At 40.8% G+C, this 21,507-nt stretch overlaps 1 protein-coding gene across 1 annotated transcript in view; it reads left to right on the top strand.

The window, feature by feature from the left end:
• The window catches only part of OMA1 (OMA1 zinc metallopeptidase), a 48,188-nt gene that overhangs the window by 17,332 nt on the left and 9,349 nt on the right, over window positions 1-21,507 (top strand). Inside the window, exons 4-8 of the mRNA XM_072419354.1 lie at window positions 2,505-2,678; window positions 4,004-4,111; window positions 6,416-6,544; window positions 9,249-9,323; window positions 17,428-17,577. Of these exons, the coding sequence (XP_072275455.1) occupies window positions 2,505-2,678; window positions 4,004-4,111; window positions 6,416-6,544; window positions 9,249-9,323; window positions 17,428-17,547 (606 nt within the window). The 3' untranslated portion in view covers window positions 17,548-17,577. The remainder of the gene's footprint in view (window positions 1-2,504; window positions 2,679-4,003; window positions 4,112-6,415; window positions 6,545-9,248; window positions 9,324-17,427; window positions 17,578-21,507) is intronic.

Genomic DNA, 21,507 nt, shown 5'->3' with positions numbered 1-21,507 from the left:
TGCTCCATTGGATATAGGACCAAAAAACTAAACATAATAATCCCTATTCAGGAGATACAAAATAAGTCTCATGTCCCAGCACGTTTCGCCGAGAGGCTTCCTCAGGGGACAGATGGAGAACATTTACCAAATGGCTGTTTTATGAGGGGTTCAAAACTGTGTTTTATGAGCAGTCAGAACTGTGTGAAATAATCTCAGATGGACATATGGCAAGGCATGTCATGCAGAAAGCAGTGGATCGGTGAAATGCGTCGGGTTACAAGATTTCTTTTTGTATCTCCTGAATAGGGATTATGCCGTGCATGCGTGGCAGCATGGTGGCTCTGAGGTTAGCACTCTGGTCTTTGCAGTGCTTTGTCCCAGGTTGAAATCCAGGGCCAGGACACTATCTGGATGGAGTTGCATTTTTTTGCGTGGGATTCCTTCGGGTACTCTGGTACTATGGTAGGGACACTAGATTGTGAGTCCCTTTGAGGGACAGTTAGTGACATGACTGTAGACTTTGTAACGTGCTGCATAATATGTTAGCGCTATATAAATACTGGATGATAATATTAATGCATGAGATCGGACATGTGCAGAAGGAGCAGGCAGAAGCAGAAGCCTCATTCAATCTTTACCGTTGTGGCAGTAAAGACAGAAGGGGAGGGGTTTCACTTTTTTCTTTTAAAAAATATAAAAAAGAGAAAAAAAAAGATGATAATCTTTACTTTGTATGAAAGGGTTATCTACCCTATAAGTAGACATTTTGGTGAGAGCGCCTCTTAGATTGTAAGCTCTTCTAAACAGGGTTCTCTCCTCCTGTGTCACTGTCTCAATCTGTCATTTATAACCCAATTTTTAATGTACAGCACTCTGTAATATGTTGGCGCTATATAAATACTGTCTAATGATAATATTAATAGGTAACACCAATGATCTGTAAGAGTGACATTATTCCCAATGGCCGGAAAAGTAAGAGGAATTCTGACCACCAGGCTAATATACTGTGAGCTGTGGATTTTAATTTTATAGCAGGGGTACCCTAAAGATCTTTAATCAGTGTTCAACAAAAGAAATTATTTTGAACCATTTGGAAAAAAAAATTGTAGGCAGGTGGCAGCTCCTATATTGTGACCCGACTCATCAGTGCCATCCAAAAACATTGAAAATTGCCGGGTGGTGTACCCAGTTAAAAAGGGCTTTGGAGAACACTGGAAAGTTGTATCAAGGAATTTCCGCATGGTAAAAAGGTTATAAAACACTGCCTTATACATTGTCTTCCATAAATCAATGCTGCAATAACTAAAGCTAGCAAAGTACCTTCTTGTATTAAAAGAGGAATCGACTGCAAAGATGGAGACATAATTCTGCCCCTGTACAAAGCATTGGTCAGACCACATCTGGAATATGCAGTCAATCTATTCTCCCTTGAGAAGAGACGTTTAGGGGGGATATGATCACCCTGTATAAATATAGCGAACTCTCTTCCTGATTATTCACGTTGAGATCAATACAAAGCACAAGGGGCGCTATTTGCATCTGGAGGAAAAGAAGTTTAAGCTCCGGATAAGGAAGGGATTCTTCACTGTAAGGGCTGTGACAATGTAGAACCGGCTCCCTCAGGAAGAAGTTTCAGCAAGTTCTTTAGATTGCTTTAAGAAAAAGCTGGATGCTTTCTAGAAGCACAGAATCTAACTGGGGATTAAGCCTTTAAAGTAAAGATAACAGAGACTACTGATACTGGGAACATCCAATTGCCTCATGGAATCAGGATGATTTTTTTTCCCCTGTTGAAGCAAATTGAACTGGGGTTTTTTTGCCTTCCTCTTGATCAGCTATGTCCATAGGGTTTTATGTCTGGGATATGTTTATTTCCCTAGTGCTTGAACTTGATGGACTTTTTTTTTCTGACTTACTATATAAGTATGTAATGGTTTCCTTTTTTGTTGAGCAGTTTTCACAATTTAGGGCCTCTTTAGGTTACAAGAAACATTTCCTGCACCTTACTGAATGATTCTCTGACCATAGAGTTCATGTTTATCATTGATAGCAAATAGCTGGAGGAAATCCCTGTTGATATTTGATGCAAATAGTAAATAGACATTTCACACTATGGTACACGATGTTCTTTTTAATTCAGCTAGTCTGCAAAAAGAAAAAGAAGCGCCGTTCTGATTATCTCTTATGTACAATATTATGTACAATAAAACCTGTATTTCTTTTCATTCTCTATGAAGAAAAATCATTACCTATTTCAGCGATTTTCCCCAAACGCAGCAAATCCTTCCAACCTCCATTTTAATTTTCCTCTTTTCAATGATAAACTGATTTTGACAGGGATTGTGCGGCATCTATCCTTTCAGGGTCTTCCCAGTTCAGAGGCGCCGGGGACACCGGCTGCTCCCAACTGAGACCAGATATGAAATTTTCACATAGAAGTGAGATTAAAGGCTAGAATATGCTGAGCTGTGTATTTCTAGATTGTACCTATCTCTCGTGTTACCTTTTTTTTTTTTTTGCAGATGATTGAAGAGTTTAAGGATGAGATTCTTCCAGAGAAGGATGAACGTTATCAGCAGGTGCAGAAGATTGTCCAACATCTTATCGCCTGCAACAGCGACCTGCCCGAGGTGGCCAAGATTGAGTGGACACTACATGTGGTGGACAAACCGATCGTTAATGCTTATGTGCTGCCGGTGAGATATCCCGAATTGTCATTTATAATCTCCAAGGGTTCGGGGCTCCTTGTTTGATGTAGTTTTCTAGAGAAATATAGGTCTGGGATACATAATAACATAGAACTGAAAACCTAAATACCAAATGTTCAGATGTTTATAGACACTTGACAGTTACACCTATATGAGCCTGTTAGACATCACATTCCCCAAAAAATCTATTATTATGGAGCTCTGCCGCTATTACAACTTCTTCTGTTCTGGGAGGGTTTTCTACAGGATTTTGGAGTGAGTATGTGAGGCTTTTTTTTGATGAGTACTGATGTCCTCCTCCATCTCCCCCCTATTTCTCTCCTTCCACACCCCCCAATTGCCCAAGAAAACTCCCAGACCACTGTTTGGAAGAAATTAGCCTTGTCGCTCATTTAATAAACGCAAAAATGTTCTCCTTAAAACATTAAAGTCAACGATTTCCATAGCATACCCGAATTTTCAAACCACGATGTCCTTAAAGCTATTGACACCCCTTTACTGGTTGCAGGTCCTTGGGAGCAGTGACTTGAACAAAAACACCCAATGTGGGTCTGGCCTCCTTGAAATGATCCTCTCCGCCTTGGGAATGCAACCAATCTGGTAGACCCTTGGCTTCCTGAACCTCTGCCACTTCTTTTTTTACCACTACTTTGGGGGGCGCTACACCTCAAGTGGATCCTCCCACCACAGCGTCAGTCACTAACATATTGCCCCCAAGGACCCCAAACTGCCCCCCATTGAAACTAATACCACCAGGGATGGAAGCTGTCCGCTAGTTCCTCACAAAACGATCCTCCTGCTCTCAGTCAGCTCTGCCTTGGAAATGCGTCCTGGCGGGTCCACAGATGAAGAACGACTGCACCCATTTGTGCCACCCCGTCGTTCTCCCCCCTCTCCTCTCCATTGGGCAGAATGACGCTGTATGTACCATGGCTGGAGAGAATACACTTTCATCAGTGAAGCTGGGTGATCCAAGATCCGGGAATGGATCTGGTCCAAGATTAAAAATATTTTGCTTTTAAGAAATCTATTCCAGGTTTGCTGGATCACCCAGCTTTACTGATGAAAGTGTATTCTCTCCAGCCTTGGAAAGCTTTTATACATCAGGCCCAGTGTGCTGCAGCTTCCAATGTTATAATGCAGGTGGTTACAAGAAGCCGATATAAGTTATATTTAGATACCTATCCTAGCTGTGTTTTAAAAATAACCTTTTAATTGATGGATCCAATTTTATTCATCTGAAGTTTTAAACTAATTGCAGTTTTATCACTGTGGGTATATTTTAGCTCTCTAAGTTATGTGTTTTTTTGCAGAATGGTCAGATATTTGTGTTCACCGGTATACTGAAGTCTGTGGCGGACATCGACCAGCTAGCTTTCATTCTGTGTCATGAAATGGCCCATGCTATTTTGGATCATACGGTGAGTATCCAAAGAAATACTTCAGACTCCATTTATAACTACATATTTAAACATGATGGTAATCATGTTCTACTAGATTGTAAGCTCTTCGGGGCAGGGTCCTCTCCTCCTGTATCACTGTCTGTATTAGTCTGTCATTTGCAATCCCTATTTAATGTACAGCGCTGCGTAATATGTTGGCGCTATATAAATCCTGTTTAATAAAATGTTTCACAAGATGGTAATAACCCTGACTTGTTTCCTGGCTCTCCAAGGCTGGAGAGCATACATTTTCATCAGTAAAGCTGGGTGATCCAGCAAAACTGCAATGGATTTCTTAAAAGCTATTTGCTATTTGCTAGCAAATGTTTTGAATCCTTGACCAGATCCATTCCAGGTTTTCTGGATCACCCAGATTCACTAATTAAAGTGTATTCTCTCCAGCATTGGAGGACTTTTAAAAATCAGGCCCTCTGGGTCATTGAGGTCAAGAGATTCTTAAAGTGAAACTAAAACTCCCACTGTGCATTTCATGAAATTTTTTTTTACTTTATATAGAAGAATTATTTACCATTCTATACAAAGTAAAAATCGTGGTGATAGGTCTTCTTTAAAGAGGACTGGTGCAAAGCAAATTAGTCACCGGTATTGCCTGTGGTCTCCCTGTGGCCTCCCTGTGGCTGATTTATTCCAAATGCGGAGTTAGCAGTTCTTGTTCTGCATTGGGGTCTCCTTGTGGGGGTGAATATGTTGATAAAGAAGTATAGCTTTGCTTTTCATGTCATATCAGAGCTGCCTCCCTGTTAATGGCGATGGGCATTAAGAAGCAGCAGGAGAGGTGGAGGAAGCACAGATTCAAAAAGCTTACAGTTTGCAAATTACTGCTACGGCATAATTAACGTTTCTACATATTCATTTAAAAAGCAAATCATAATTTTCTGAGCTCATGTCTACTTTGGGTTTTGTAAGGATATAACTGATTCCCTTTATTGCATAAAGGTATTTTAGTTTGATGAAAGGGGCTCATTGAATAGTAAATTACTTTTCATGGTGCTGTAATCAGTCCTATTTTTTACTAGCTTTATACCTGTACATTTTCTGAAAATTTTCTTGCTTCAGCATTTTCTTGCATAGATTTAAATACACATCAGTCTGTATAACAGCAAATGCAAAACACATTCAAGTTTACAAACTTGTATTATTATTATTACACAGTATTTATATAGTGCTGACATTATACACAGCACTGTACAAAGGCCATAGTAATGTCACTAGCAGTCCTTCAAAGGAGCTCTCAATCTAATGTCCCTACCATAGTCATTTATCATTTATACAGTCTAAGGTCAATGTTAGGGGGAAGCCAATTAACCTTACTCCTTACTTACTTTTTGGAATGTGGGAGGAAACCGGAGTACCCGGAGTAAACCCACGCAAACATAGGGAGAAACTACAAACTTGTAGGAAAGAAAACACTGTAAGAAACATTAACTTGAATTTATGTCTTGGTACTCCGTGAATGGATCACATAAAAGCTACAAGGAATGCTCCTCTCTGCAGTGAGCGATGACCTCCGCTGCAGCTCCCATATAAGTCTGGGTTATGTATGCCAAGCTATGGGTATTGGCCAGAGTCCTGTTTTCCAGGCTCTGCATTCTCTCTCTGGCACTGGCTATAAAAGTTTGATTGGATCATTTCATAGTAATGATATATTTTAAAGTCATCTGGCAAAGACAAGTGCTGAATAATGGACCTGCTGAGGATCAATACTCATTCTTTGCTCCCCTGAAAAACAAAAGCTGGGCTTGAAGCCCTGAGGGCACTTGGCGTGGCTATAGGGGGGTTAATAGACAAACTGTGCTCGGTAATTGTTGCAATTAGGTGTGATGCTCTATAGATGATATTGCGGACATATTGAAGGGATTACACCTCATGGTTTGCCACTTCAGTGTTTGAGCACATGGAGCCTGATTTATTAAAGTTTGCCATGTCTGTAGAGGATACACTTTTATCAGTGAAGCTGATTGATCCAGCAAACCTGGAATGGATCTAGTCAAGGATTCAAAACATTTGCTAGCAAATAGCCAATGTGTTAAAGAAAACCATTCCAGGTTTGCTGGATCACCCAGCTACCCTGATGAAAGTGTATCCTCTCCAGCCCTGGAGAGCTTTAATAAATCAGGCTCATTGTCTAGTAAACATTTAGCTGTGTTTTAATGTGACAGAAGCTACATGGTTTGTAAAAAATGAATTCTAATAGCTGTCTTATTAATGGTCTTTCCCAATATAATGATGAAATGGTAATAAGATCTTGTCTTTTCTCTGCAGGCAGAGAAGGCCAGTGTGAGCCATTTATTGGACTTCCTTTTTATGATTTCTCTAGTTATGATCTGGGCCATCTGCCCATTGGACAGCCTTGCAATGTTTGGCCAGTGGATCCAGTCCAAACTACGAGAGGTAAGGGAACAACACGCATACATTCAGAGTCTGGCTTCCATGATGTAAAACGATTGGCTGTAGCTCATGACAAATCTTAGTAAATTTTTTTCTATTTTTATTCAAGGTGGCAAAAAATTTACTAAAATTGTGGATTTCACTTTTTACCTTTTTTACCTTTTTTACCTTTTTGCCTTTTTTATCTCTGTATTTTGCCTGTCTAGCTGCATAGTGTGCTTGCAAATGTCTTTGTGCTTTATCCCTGTCTCTGCAATAGCACATTGTTGTCTGTAAACTTCCATACCATTGCTAAAGATAAGCACCATGGTGTCCCCAGAGCTTTGAAATTCAAACTGTACATTGTACGCTTAATGTCACCCCCCTCCCCAGCGTAGCATTCTATACTGTTTTCCATCCTTAATTCTACAATTTCATTGCAAATACCACTGCCTCCCCATTACTATCACTTACTGTCCCTGGAAATAATATTTTTCCTATGAATATAGAGGTATTCCAGAGTTGGTCAGTGAAACATTTCTGTTCCAGTAGAAGAAACTGCCATAGGCTGATCCTCCGAGATTAATTCACCAAGTATAATGGCCAACAGCAAACAGAAATCAACATACAGCCATTAGATGCATGCTAAACCAGCGAACGATCAAGAATTCCCTGATCGAAAATAAAACTTGTCAATCTGTCTTTTATATCGCCTTGCACTAATCAATATAAAATAAGATTGTGTAAAGGTACCACTGGACAACATACCAAGTTATGTCGCTGTTGATTTCCTGGTCAGACTGAATTAATAACATAAATAATTTTTTCTGATCAATGTTCAATACATGTTTGGGTCAAAATTGATCAAAGGTTCTAGTTTTTAAAAGATTTTTGTTGAATCAAATGAATCAATTCTATAATATATATTTTTTTCTCCAGATACAAAGAGAGCCCCATTACAGAGCACAAGGGGGCGCTCTTTGCATCTGGAGGAAAAGAAGTTTAAGCTCCGGGTAAGGAAGGGATTCTTCACTGTAAGGTCTGTGAAAATGTGGAATCGGCTCCCTCCGAAAGTACAGAGGGAGAGGAAGCCAATCCCGCAGTGATAAGAATAGAAAATACCACTGGAGTGGTTGCCGATAAAAAGAGGTACATATCCAAGGATAGATCATCATATTATCATCTTAAAGTGTAATTAAACTCTGAGAGCTTTTTTTATAAAACGGGGAATCTGACATTCCCTGGAGAGAATCAGTTACTGCCATTGAAACAAATGGACCTGCAGGGAAGGTTTGAGGGAATGTCATATTCCCTGTTTTATAAAAAGAGCCCTGAATGTCTCTGTTTAAATAGGGCCCAATGTTGGTCTGTGAATCCCATTTCTGAGAACTTGATGCAAGTCTACAGGAAGGAGATGGGGAAAAAGTAAAGGGTTGCAGCTAATCTTGCTGCAGGGAACATACAAATACTTTAACAACAAGTTCAGGTACATGACAGATTCCCTCAAGAAGAATACCTACAGATCCGATCGTCCCATCCTGGCTGCATTGGTTTAACAGGCTTGTCGCATTCTTTACTGGTGGGGACTACAAACATCCATACTCATTGCTCGAATGTGGTCCACATTTGTGACCTAAGAAAACTAATAAAAAGAAATGGTAACAGATAATTTATCCTAAGACGTCCACGTTCAAAATGCATTTCTTAATTTTGTTTCTTTCCTATTTGCTGTCATATTCCCCATCCTATTCATATTCTCGTCATATTCCCCATATAATGTTTGGTGGCTGGGGTTGTTGGTAGAATGCCGCCACCAAACTCTATATGGGGAAAACCGCAAGAATTGTGGCAATACCAGTCAGCAAATAGAAAGAAACTAAATTGGGAGAGATATTATGAATATGGGTGACTTTGTAGACGTTATCTGTTTGACTGCCCTTTGAAACAAATAAAAGGAAGGCTGAGGGGTGTCTGCGGGTGCAAGCTCTGCCTATCTGACGCCTTTAGGAAGTATATCATCTCCAGAATGGATGACAATGAATGATTTTTGATGTTTTTAAACAAGCGATCATTTTTGTGATACCAACCTCACAATTCCCGAGGAAGCAAATTCTGCAAAACGCGTAGAAAATTGAGACTGGATATATATTGTCTATTTACATGTTTAATATGAAAGATATAGATCTTTGTTTTTAATATCAAATAAACTCTATTTTATGAATATTTAGAAGATGTGAATTGATTAAGGTAATGAAGGAATTGTGTAGGTTGAAATTGGATGTGATATACAGCTGTCATTGACAGATATATACAAGGCTTTCCCACATTAACAAAGTATTGTGGTGACCAGACTGATACAGTTTTTGTCCTTATTAAACTAAAGTAAACCAAAGTCTGCTGCACCTTGCACACAGATTATTGCACTGCGGGCCGCCTGATTAAATCAGCACTTGTGCGGCTGAATTGAATATTGACTTTCCTGCTCCGTCAGACTGCAGCAAAGCCAGGAGCTGATATATGCCTCCTATTAGATGTATTTATTTCATCGGTTTACAGTCCAACCTCCGATAGGTCAGGGCCTGTCATACTCTTCCGGGCAGTAATAATAACCCTCCTCAGGATTCATCAGGGGGGTTTTCATTCTTTTCTTGCAGACATTGACTTGAATGTGTCTTGGCCAGGTTTTAAACCCACCAGAGTCTGAAATCTGCCATCTTCTTTCTTGCAGTATGTGTTAGAGAGACCATTCAGCCGGACATTGGAGACGGAAGCTGATAAAGTTGGAATTGAACTCGCTGCAAAGGTAAGAGAACATTGAACACATGCATTCAAATTTAAATTCCACATAAGTAATACACAATTATCTTTACACAAAGTATGGCGATCTCTTTGAACCTTTTGAGAGGTTTCTCTTCGCTCCCATGCCACCCTGTTCTGTATCGGCTTCTTTTCCATTCACCCCCTCTTTGTTCTAGTTCCTATAATGCTTTGCAGTAAATCTCACGCATTCACACAGAGTGGATCCCCTGTCTACCCCTCATGACCTGAAACAGAAAAACTTATGGTCGCAAGCTCAGGATTAGAGGGCCACATCAAACAGACGTATGCTGCCTCCTTCTGCTGCATATTAATTTCAGCTAAGCGTTATGCTGCATTTAAAGACAGCTTTTGCTGTTACTATTTTTGGGTGGTAATCTCCCTCTGTAAATCTTACACTTTGCAAGCCTTTACTTATCCCTGAGGAAGCCAAGCTGTTTTGTGAAATGCGTTGGGTTAAATCCATATATAAAATCCCTATATTTGGATGTTTACCTATAGACTTTTTCGTATCAATTTGGGCGTAGCAATGAGTCCCAAATAACCAGATAATAGGATACACTCTGTCCATTACCATCCATTGGTCAATTTACTATTGCACTATTGTTTTACTGCACTATTGTATCCCCTCACTATTGTACAATATGTTTGCCAGTAAAGTTACTCTTGTTCAGTCTACCTAATGCTGAAAAACCTACCTTTACTGGCTAGGCCGAGATAATGTAGTCCCTGCGCAAGCGGGCAGAAATGTAATAATTCCCAGCCAGGATTTCCATGCATCCCTTGCAACAAGCATAGGCAGCTCAGGGAAATTTGACAGCCAGGTGGCAATCGAGCAGGTGAGAAGTTGCAAGAAGCCAGTATGCACATGTGCAGCAAAATTTGACAGCTGGGCAGCGATCAAACAGACAGTGACAAAGGAGGAGGAGAGGACCCTGCCCTGAAAAGCTTACAATGTAGGAGGAGATCCATGTTTCATTAGGAGAAGGTCTGCAAATAAGGTTGCTGGTCTTTTAATTCAAAATGCTCCATATGAGGAGGTCTGCATACTATTTTGGAGCTGTACCAGGCAAATCCGGGAGTGCCCATGGCTAACATGCTGTCGGAATTCCAGATTAATACAGCTGTAATCAGATTCATTTTTACATCATTAGATTTTATGTATCTAGTTGTTGTTTTTATTTTAATTCAAGCAGCTGAACTTGAGTCGGTATCTGTCTACTCAACAGCCTCCCCGTCAGCGCTCAAAGAGGGAGAAGCAGCTTTGATAAATAGATTTTACTGATGATGAGCTCCAGCATTCTTGGCACCTTTTAGCCGGGCGCACCACCCAGCACACTTCAGTGACCACCCGGCTGTTTTTGTGTGGTTACTGAAAAATTGGGTCACAATACAGGGGCCACTACCAAAATACCAGATAAAATGTCTTTCATTTTATCTATGTATTTAGCTGTTTGATCCTTATTGTGTGTGTAGATTACTAGTCCATTACTAGAGTCCATTACTAGTCATGGCAGAGAAGGATTGTCTGGGACGAGAGCCGCAGTCCAACTACAGATTGATGGGACGGACACCCTGATGAAATGTTCCCTTTTTTCAGCTCGTCTGTCTGGCATGATGGTGAACAAACTGCAGCAAAAGAACTTCCTTTGTCAGGCAGCTTGTACACATGCAAATACCAACCCTGCTTTGAATTCCAGATTTCATTCCCACGAGTCTCCCTCGCCGTGTTATCATCTCACATACACGGTGCTTGGAAGTCAGCCTCAGAAATGTCAATTCGGGAGGTTACTGTGTACAGGATTCACATTTACAGCCACACTTTTGTGTAATTGCATTTGGCGCCACGATGAGGTTTTTTTTTTTGCATATCCGAGCCTAACAGAAGCTTTTTATAGATTTATATGGGATCTTTGGGACTCGGCCCCATAAACAAGTCAAAGGGGGCCTATATTGCACCATCTGCTGCCATGGCATACCAATAGAGGTTGCGGCCACCATCAAGGTAAGTGTTATTCTAGAAAGGAGGTCTAGTTTCAGTCTGGACACGAAGGCAAAAAAAGTGCAAAATTATCCCTTAAGCCTCTCTTTGTCCATCGTCCTCTATGATTTTCAGCAATCCTGAATTCTCTTTATTGTGGAACGACTGATATAGACTCGCCTTGTAACTGGAAAGGAGCTATAAATACACCTTCCTTCTTATGAGCTGTCTGTAGGAGGCAGGGCAGGTAAATTTAATGGAAACATATTAGAGCCATGAAAACCCTAGCAGAGACATAATGGGCAGTAGATTCTCCTAATTCCTCTGTCACGGTGGGACACAAAGCATCTAATGAAGCGAACATCTCCTCCGCAGACTGCAAATAGCGCTTCCAGGAGTCCATGCCCCTCGCTGATCTCCCCTGACGACAAGAAGGTTGTGAGAAAAGGAAGAGTCAATGCAAAAAAGCCGATTTACATTTTCTGTTAATTTTTCTCCTGACTTTGGTTTTCAATAAAGCAGAGCTGTTAATAAAGGGAAATTATAGTCTGCCATAGCCTACAATAAAAGCTTGTCTCCTGATTTCCTATATTATCGTCCTACCCACTCTGTTATGTGTGTAAAGAAATACAAGACTCCCCTAATTTCATATATGTACAGGGAGCAGCTGTATTGCATAGTTGGGTCATATCTAGTTTCTAGGGAAAGCTGAACATGTAGCAAATGCAGCATTTTATTATTACTTGTCTTTATATTTGTCACTGATCGCCTTTCTGGTTTGTTTGCACTGCAATAAGAAGCTTATCTGAAGCACTGTGACTCAACAGTTAGCCTTTGCAGTGCCATGTCCTAGGTTCAAATCTCAGCCTAGAAGCTATCTGTATCGAGTTTTCATACTGTGTAATAATTTTATCAAGTTCAACCACTATGGAAATAAACATATCCCAGATATAAAAGCCTATGTACTTACTTGATCCAGAGGAAGGCAAAAAATCCCACCTTTTTTTAGAGCGATGCGACATGCCAAGTAAGAGTATTATTCTGGATATAGTAATATTAACGTTGATTTGATAGAACAAGTACAGAATAGACAAAGTGAACTTGAAGAGGGAAGGACCCTGCTCTTGCAAGCTTGCATTGTCGAGCTAAAACTTTTTGTTTTTGATGTGCAAAGAAGGACCAATGGATCACCAATTGTACGGTGATGCTAATATGTTTATATAGCTGTTCTCTGTTCTCTAAACAATTTATTTAAGGACAGCACAGTGGCTCAGTGGTTAGCACATAGGCCTTTGTAGTGCTAGGTCCCAGGTTCGAATCTCGGCCAGGACTATATCTGCATGGAGTTTGCAGTTTCTCGCCGTGTTTGTGTGGGTTTCCTCCAGGTACTCCGGATTCCTCCCAAATTGCAAAAACATGCAGTTAGGTTAATTGGCTTCCCCCAAAATTGACCTTAGACCGTATTAAAGACAAATTACTATGGTAAGGACATTAGATTGTGAGCTTCTTTGAGGGACAGTTAGTGACATGACTATGGACTTTGTACAGCGCTGCATAATATGCCGGTGCTATATAAATACTGCATTGGCCGTCCAGAGAAGAGTTAAAACCCAATTTGCTCTGTGAAACAAAAGGGAGATGTAGCATTTAGCAGAACAGAATCCACCACGGTTAGAGACCCCCATGGGAGAGACAGACGCTTGTCCTTCCAAATTCTGTGCACTTTGCCTCTTCCCGAAATCCGCCAACACCGCACACAAGGCATTTTTTTTTTTTTTTTGTAGACGACAATTCCCAGTCCAAGCTTCTTAGCTCTCACATCCACCTGCACCGTCTCAGCCGCTGATTGCTCTGACTGTGGAGTCGTCTTTAAATGACCTACTTTACTCAATCACTCCAGAAATCAATTTTAAAAGTCACGTAATAGCCTACTTTCATAGGCAGATCTTACGCCAGTCAAATGGAAATCTCATTACAGCTTATTCCTTTTCATTGTTAACATTGGAGCGTATTCCTGCTCTTTTTTTGTTTAATTCCAAACAGAAAAAAAATAGTTAGAGGGGCTCCACTGCCAAAAAAACCTAGATTGAGAGAAATATAGAGGAACCCATTGCAAATCTCCTTACAAAATTATTATTTGTGGTATTAAAGCCGTGACAAAGGCACAGTCAGGCAACTTGCATTCTGAGACTTAAATTTGGACATTGGTCTCCTCTTTCTCTATTCTATTGTCTTTTTCAAAGGTGATCTCCGGGCAAACTGCTAAATACATATCTGGGATCTGTGTTACCTGGCAAATAATTTGTATTTCCATCCACCCAGTCCTGAGATTTTATTAACATTAAACAGTATTTTCATAGCGCCAACATATTACGCAGCGCTGTACATTAAATAGGGTTTGCAAATGACAGACAGATACAGACAGTGATACAGGAGGAGGAGAGGACCCTGCCCAGAAGAGCTTACAATCCAATTGGAGAGATTTGCATAGATCCACACCCAGCTTAATTTTGCTTTTTCTTGATCTTTGGCTTTGTTGCTCTGTTGGGCATGGCAGGCCTCCTATCCTGCATCTTAGTTTGTACTAGGTGTACTGTAGGTTTGTCATTAGCAGAACCTGTTTATTGTACAGCACTGTGATATGTTGACATATAATAAATGAAAAAAAAATAAAAATGAGAATACTTTCCTCTACCCCTCTACACAGTGGCAGATGTTGCCAACACAGTGTTCAATCCAGAATTTTTTAAAGCTGGTAAGAAATTGTAGGTGGATGACAGCCCCTGTATTGTGACCCAACGCTTTAGTAATCATCCAAAAACAGCCGGGTGGTTACTGAAAAGTGCCGGCTGGTGCGCCCAGCTAAAAGGGGCTGGGGAGAACACTTCAACGGTGGGCCCCTGTGCAGAACTGATATGGAGTGTCCCTGCATTACTCCCGTGGGGGGCCCTGTTGGATGCAGAGGGTCTAGGGCCCTTGTGCAGTGGCACACTTTGCTTCTCCCTATGTCAGCTTTTGTAACTCTATGTGAAATCATGGATTGCATTGGTAGCTGCTGAGAGGTCAGTTCCGATTGATGTAGGCCCACCCCAAAACTACATCTTCTAGAAAGGGGCCAAAACTCCAGGGCAGCATGGTGGCTCAGTGGTTAGCACTCTGACCTTTTCATCGCTGGGTTCCAGGTTTGAATCTCAGCCAGGACATTAACTGCATGGAGTTTGCAGGTTCTCTCTGTGTTTGCGTTTCCTCCGGGTACTCCTGTTTCTTCCCACATTCCAAAAACATGCAGTTAGGTTAATTGGCTACCTCACAAAAATTGACCTTAGATTGTGATAATAAAATATGACTATGGTAGGGACATTAGATTGTGAGCCCCTCTGAGGGACAGCTGGTGACATGACTATGGACTTTGTACAGTGCTGCGTAATATGTGGGCACTTTATAAATACTATGTAGTATAATAATAATAATAATAATAGGCGGACTTTTGGTAAAAAAGCAGCTTTGTTTACTGGCAAAGAACCCAATATAGTCATGCAGAGGGCTAGTGGTAAATGGAGTTCTGTAGTCCAGATGACACATCTGACATTAGTGATTGGAATGTCAGTGCAGCAGGAAGTTTGGAGTAGGTTATACTTTTTTTTTGTTATGAAATGTGGAAAGGGTTAATCAAAAATATATTGCAGAGATGGACCAGGTAGTTTTGCTTTTTTTATTTTACCCAGACATATATGTGGCAGCTCAAACTTTGCATCAGCAAGCACATGTAGTACAAGTTGGCTGCATGTGCTTGGTTGGGTGGGATGTGGGGATTGGGTCTCCTCTGGTTTTGCCGCTGCCTCCTGATAGACCTACAAACTCTTATATTTTCTGCTGCAGAATGAAGATAGTATCCAGTACCCCACCACCACCCCTCCGCCAGATACCTACCTGACTCCTGTGGTCTAGGATCAAAGCTATAAGTGAGGTAGGTATCTCACCCTCCGTCAGATACCTCCTGAACTCTAGGCTTCTGCCTATGATGCCTAGTGGATGATCCAAGTCAAGGGTGGTCGGGTACCTAAACCAGGGAATACAGGGGACAATATTTTCACAGGCTTATATTCAGGGTCATTGAGAAGGTGAAAATATACCAATAGGCACTCATCTTGCAGGGCAGCTAGTTCCTTGCGGAAAATACAAATATACTCGGCAAGAAACTTTCATCATCCCACTGGGTTCAAATGGTAAATTTTGATGTTTAAACAGAGCATATTTCAAATCAGAAGTTTTTCATGATGCAGAAATGAGGATTTCTGGTAAGTCAGGGAATTATAATGACAATAGACTGAAAATGGAGGGTGATCAGGCTGATATAGTAATTTCAAGTAAGCGGCGGAGGAGCCAAAGTCGATTCATCATTCCAGATTATGATTTGATGGCCATTTTGTCATTCTCTTCATCAGGATTTGGGACGAGGATCTGGGGAGGAATATCGCACACGCAATATTACACTGCGATGTATCACTATTATGTGCCTGTCTGTCGTATTAAATCACAGCTGCCATCTGTGCTGCCATCGCTGAAACCACCGCCACTTTTCCTGCCGTCCGTCACGCTTTAATTGGGAAATGAAAGGTCATGTTGTGACACCTGCTAGTCCTGCTTTTACACCGATATATAAAAAGTCTTTTTTTATGAAATTTTTTTTTCTGCAGTGTTTGAGAACAGTTCTACTTGGCAGCTTTACAAAGTAGCATAAAATGATTACCTATGCAGTGCACGGGTATTCCTTACCCCATATACACATCTGATTAGATGCCTGCCGATGCAGACAGAAAGCTTCAGAGCTGCCCTAGTGAATAGTGATGATACACTTACATTGGTAGGCATTGGTGGTGGAATCCCAGGAGTGGACGAAAAAAGGTGCACAGGTTTTGGCAGGAAAAACTATTGTGCATTTAGGGTACATATTTAAGTACATTGGTTTTACCATGTTAATGTTGTTAATGTAAAATCTCTGATGGTTCAGCAATAATGGTCCCTTCTTAAGCATCTGTTGTTGTAGGGTGACAGTTCTCTGGGAGTCAAGGAAGACCAAAGATATTTTCCCCAAAGTCTCTGCAGTCAGTCTGTTGGGCCCTCACTTGTTCCTCCTGCTGACCCTAATGTTCCCACTGTTTCCTTAGGATAGGCGAAACAAGCACTGATAACTGGGGGGGACCACAGAGATTTTCCCCAAAGTCTCTACAGAAACCAATGGTGTCTCCTGGATCCTTACTGGTTGCTCGTGCTCTTCTGCAGGTCACCGTTCTCCCCTGCAGTGACGTGGTTACAAGTTGGCATCACTGAGAGTGGTGGGGTATTGCAGAGATCTTCCCCAAAGTCTTTGCAGAAAATGACTCTTCTGGAAGTGTCAATCTCCTGGGTCCTTACCAGTTCCTTCTGCTGACCTTAATGTTCCCACTATTTCCATTTGGTGACATCAGGTTAGGAGAAGAAAGTACTGATAGCTCAGGGGGACCACAGAATTCTTCCCCAAAGTCTCTGCAGAAACCAAAACTTGATTTTGTCTTTTCACAGCAAAATCTTCCACATACAAGCGGCCCACCCTCAAATCAACTCCAGGCCTTTTATCTGCTTAATTGATGTTGACGCAACAAATAAATTGCTAACACCAGCCCATGAAAAAGCATTTGAGTCAACTGTCCAATTACTTTTGAGACCCTGAAATGAAGTGATTGTATTAAAAAAGGCTTTAGTTCCTTACAGTTTTATGCAATCTTTTTGTTCAACCCTCTAAATTAAAGCTGAAGGTCTGCAGTTCAACTGCATCTGAGTGGTTTCACTTAAAATTATTTGTGGTAATGTACAGAACCAAAATTAGAAAAAAGTTGTCTCTGTCCAAATATTTATGAACCTAACTGGAGGAACCACTGAGAACAGCGAAGTACCTCGGAGATCTTCCCGGTAGTCATTGCAGAAAATGACTCTACTGGAAGGCTCAATCTCTTGGGTCCTCAACGGTTCCTCCTGCTGATCCCCCATCTCCCAGTTGTTCTCCCATTTAAATTATCATTGTGATCATTTTTATAATTCAGGTCCTAACAACATGCTGGTTTGTCCCCAGGCCTGCATTGATGTAAGGGCAAGTTCGGTGTTCTGGAAACAGATGATGGTGGTGTCAGATCTGGGGGACGAGCCTCGTATTCCTGAATGGCTTTCCACTCACCCATCGCACGAGAGGTGAGCAGAACATCTGGACAGACTCGTACCTAAGGTGAGCTAAATTATTTAATACAAATTGACAAAAGTATGTGCCCCCCCCACATGATTGAGATCAATTGTTCAAGACATGGTTTGACTAGTTTGACCTGGAGGAATTTAAGTGTCCTGCACACTGTTGAAGTGAAATAGAACTCTGATTGCAGGTCATGTCTTCCTATCCTGCGTCAGTACCTGACCTCACAAGTGACAGAATGGGTACACAGACACACTCCAATATCTTGTGGAGAGCCTTTCCAGTAAGGTGGAGGGTGTTAAAAGTTATCAGACTTTATATCAATCCTCATGGTTTGTAATAAAATGTAGAATGGGAAACACAACAAAAATATAAGCTCTGCTCGGACTGGTTCAGCAAGCAAATGGCTAGGGGTTTGTTTTTTTGTTTTTTTTACATTACAGATCACCTGGCATCTAGGTGTCCCAGAAGGTTCCAAAAAGGATTAGGGGAAGATTGCATATGATATGCAGAGCTTATATTTTTGTTGTGCTTCCCATTCTATTACAAACCATGAGCATGAATAAAATCAGCCGTATTTTGTGGCTATATCAGCCTCCACTCTTCTGGAAAGGCTCTCATAAGATTTTGGAATGCGCCTGTGCAAATGTGTGCCTATTCTGTCACTTGTGAGGTCAGGAACTAATGCTAGATAAGAGTACAAGACCTGAAATCAGAGTTCTATTCACTCCATAATGGTTCAGGCCGTCTCTGCAGGACACTCAAATACCTACAGGCCAATATTCAAACCATGTCTTTGAACGATTGAACCTGCTAGCTATTGTAGTATTTTACACATTTTGCTATTTGCTCCACTGCATCCAACATAGATACTCTTTAAATGGTATAGAAAAATCATCAGAGCAGGCAATACATTCTAGATTACTAGAGAAAAGCTGCAGCCATGGTATTACTTTATGTGCCTCAGGAAGGTCCTCATCAAAGATGAAACTCCGGTCACAGGGGATGTCTGTAATAGACTTCAAGCTTTGTGTAAAAAGACTTCAAGTTGTGAGGTATACACGTAAGCAAAGGCATTGGCTATAAGTCCTGCGCAGCTACCCTGGCTGCATATAAAAATTTTTGAGTTTACAAACCAAAAATATTGGGCCTGATTTATTAAAGCTCTCCATGGCTGGAGAGGATACACTTTCATCAGTGGAGTTGGGTGATCCAGCAAAGCTGGAAGGGATCTGGTCCAGGATTGCAAACATTTGATAACAAATATCAAATGACTTCAGAAATCATCAGGGTCAAAAATGGTCTACAACAAAAATAGGTTAAAAAGTTAGAAGTTCAAACATGGGATTCAATGAAAAGAATTTAATGTAGATAATTCAGAACAATATCAAACCCATCATGTGCTAAGATACAATCACACAAATAATAAAAACTGTCCATTGTGACTAAAAAGTGAGCATTAACCACACATTATGTCCACAAGTCAGGCTTAGGCTGACACGTTTTTCAGTTAAAGAAAATATGCTGCTTCCTTAGGGGTGCCTTGATTGCATATGTGCTGAAAACTAAATATAATGCTCAAAATATGCCGCATACAAAATTAATATGAGACTTATAACTAAACTAATAAAAGGAATGGAGGAGCTCAGCTATGGGGAGAGATTAGCTGAACTGAATCTATTCTCCCTTGTGAAGAGACGTATAAGGGGGTTATGATCACTCTGTATAAGTATATAAATGCTTCATATAGAGAACTCTCTTCCCGATTATTCACTGTAGGATCATTACAAAGCACAAGCAGACACTCTTTGCATCTTGAGGAAAGGAGGTTTATTCTTCGGATAAGGAAGGGATTCTTTACTGTAAGCTCTATTAAAATGTGGAATTGGCTCCCTCAGGAAGTAGTTTCAGCAAATACTATAGATTAATATAAGAAAAATCTGTATAATTTCAAGAAGCACAAAATATTACTGGGTATTAAAGTTTTATAGTTAAGACAACAGACTGTTGATCCAGGTAATATCTGATTGCCTCATAAAATCAGAAAGGATTTTTTTTCCCCTGTTACAGAAAATTGTACCGGGGTTTTTATGCTTTCCTCTGGATCAACTATGTCCATAGGGTTTTATATCTGGGATATGTTTATTTCCCTAGTGGTTGAACTTAATGGTCTTTTTTCAACCTGACTTACTATGTAACTATGATATATCCATAATGAAGTACTCGCTGCTGCATCATAGTATAGATAATGGAAGTTGGTGTGGCCAAAACAAAAGCCAACGATGACCCCATGGCAGGTGGGTATAATGTGGATGTTAAAAGAAAATTCTATATATAGGATTTATGGCAAATGCTGGTGAGCGATAGTCAGTATATTAAGGATTGCTTGATGTTTGATTTGGCGTGGCTGCAGATTGCAATGCAAAGGTAAGTTTTGTTAATGCTTAGGTATTGCATTGATTGTGTAGGATTTTTATATTGCCCTCACTCGGTGGGCATTCCGGTAACACGTTCCACTTTAGCCATCTCCCACAGATCTTCCCATAATAACAGACTGCCAGCACTTCACCCGTCCTGAACATGGCATCCCTACCTGCTGAACTGCATTGTACCAGTGGTCAGATTGGCTCTCATCGGCTCCAACTCGTCATGGGTGCCAGCTGGCTAAACGTTCTTCACTGTCTTGGCTAATGCATTCAAGGGCAGCCTTCCCAGACATAAATGAACTGCTTTTCTTCTCCTCCTCCTTTGTGTGGATGCACAGTAGATGTTTTAAACCACTTTAAGATTTGTTAAGTGACTTTTTTTTCCCAGTGTTAAAATTGTTGATACGCTTATTCTCACCACATATTCCACTTAGCTATCTGTAAAGTAGGAATAATGTGTATTCGTCAGAGCAACCAGTGCAAAAACATAATTCTCTCCTTCTCCAAATACAATAGAGAGCACATTAGGGTGCTGCTCACTTTTCTCCCCCATCCCTTCACCATGGTCCAATGATAGGGACTGCTGACATTTGCACACATTGCAGCATTTGGTTACTTTAAAGCGGACCTAAACTCAAATTTTTACAATTTTTTTTGCACGGTTCGAGATTGGGTGACTTACCAGAAGAAGAAGGGTGAAAATTGCAGCGCCCAGGATGGCATGAGACTCGATCGAGAAAAGCTCCATCACGACTGTGGAAGTGTAATTTTCTTTATTTTTCACTTTAGTTCCACTTTAACATCTCAATATTTGAGTAGATTTTAGAACTGGCCAGAAAAGGTAAAAATGTTTCCCAAGCAAATTTACTGCTCATTTTCTTTATGGAAGATTACCTGGTGATGGCTGCCCTCTCATTTACTCCCATATTCAGAACATATCCAGGTTCTGTCACTTTACCCTGTGCAGCATCTCCTTTTTTTTTTTTTTTTTTTTAATGCATCACCCTTTTTTTATAAATGGGTGCAGCACCTCTTCTTTTGTGGTGATAAAGACCAAATGGGAGTGCAGAGCTTCCCAGGATACACACATCCCAGGCATATTCCTTTACTGAGGGGAAAGAGATGCCGATCTCACGCATGTGAAGTGAGATCAGCGCTCTTTTTTTCCTTTTTACAGCAGGCTGCATCACCTGATCTTGTGCGGCACAGTTCGAGATCGGATGACTTGCCAGAAGAAGGGCGAAGGTAGCAGCACCCAGGATGGCGTGAGACCCGATCGAGGAAAGCTCCAGCATGATCGTGGGATCTGCAGAAATTAAAGGTAAGTGTGATTTTTTTTTTTTTTTTTTCACTTTAGTTCCACTTTAACATCCCAATATTTGAGTAGATTTTTGGACTGGCCAGAAAAGTTAAAAAAGTTTTCCAAGCAAATTTACTGCTCATTTTTTTTTATGGAAGATTACCTGGTGATGGCTGCCCTCTCATTTACTCCCATATTCAGAACATATCCAGGTTCTGTCACTTTACCCTGTGCAGCATCTCC

This window comes from Pyxicephalus adspersus, chromosome 8, assembly GCF_032062135.1.
Source record: "Pyxicephalus adspersus chromosome 8, UCB_Pads_2.0, whole genome shotgun sequence".
In the NCBI taxonomy this organism is placed as follows: Eukaryota; Metazoa; Chordata; class Amphibia; order Anura; family Pyxicephalidae; genus Pyxicephalus; species Pyxicephalus adspersus.
This window is presented reverse-complemented; position numbering and strand designations above follow the sequence as displayed.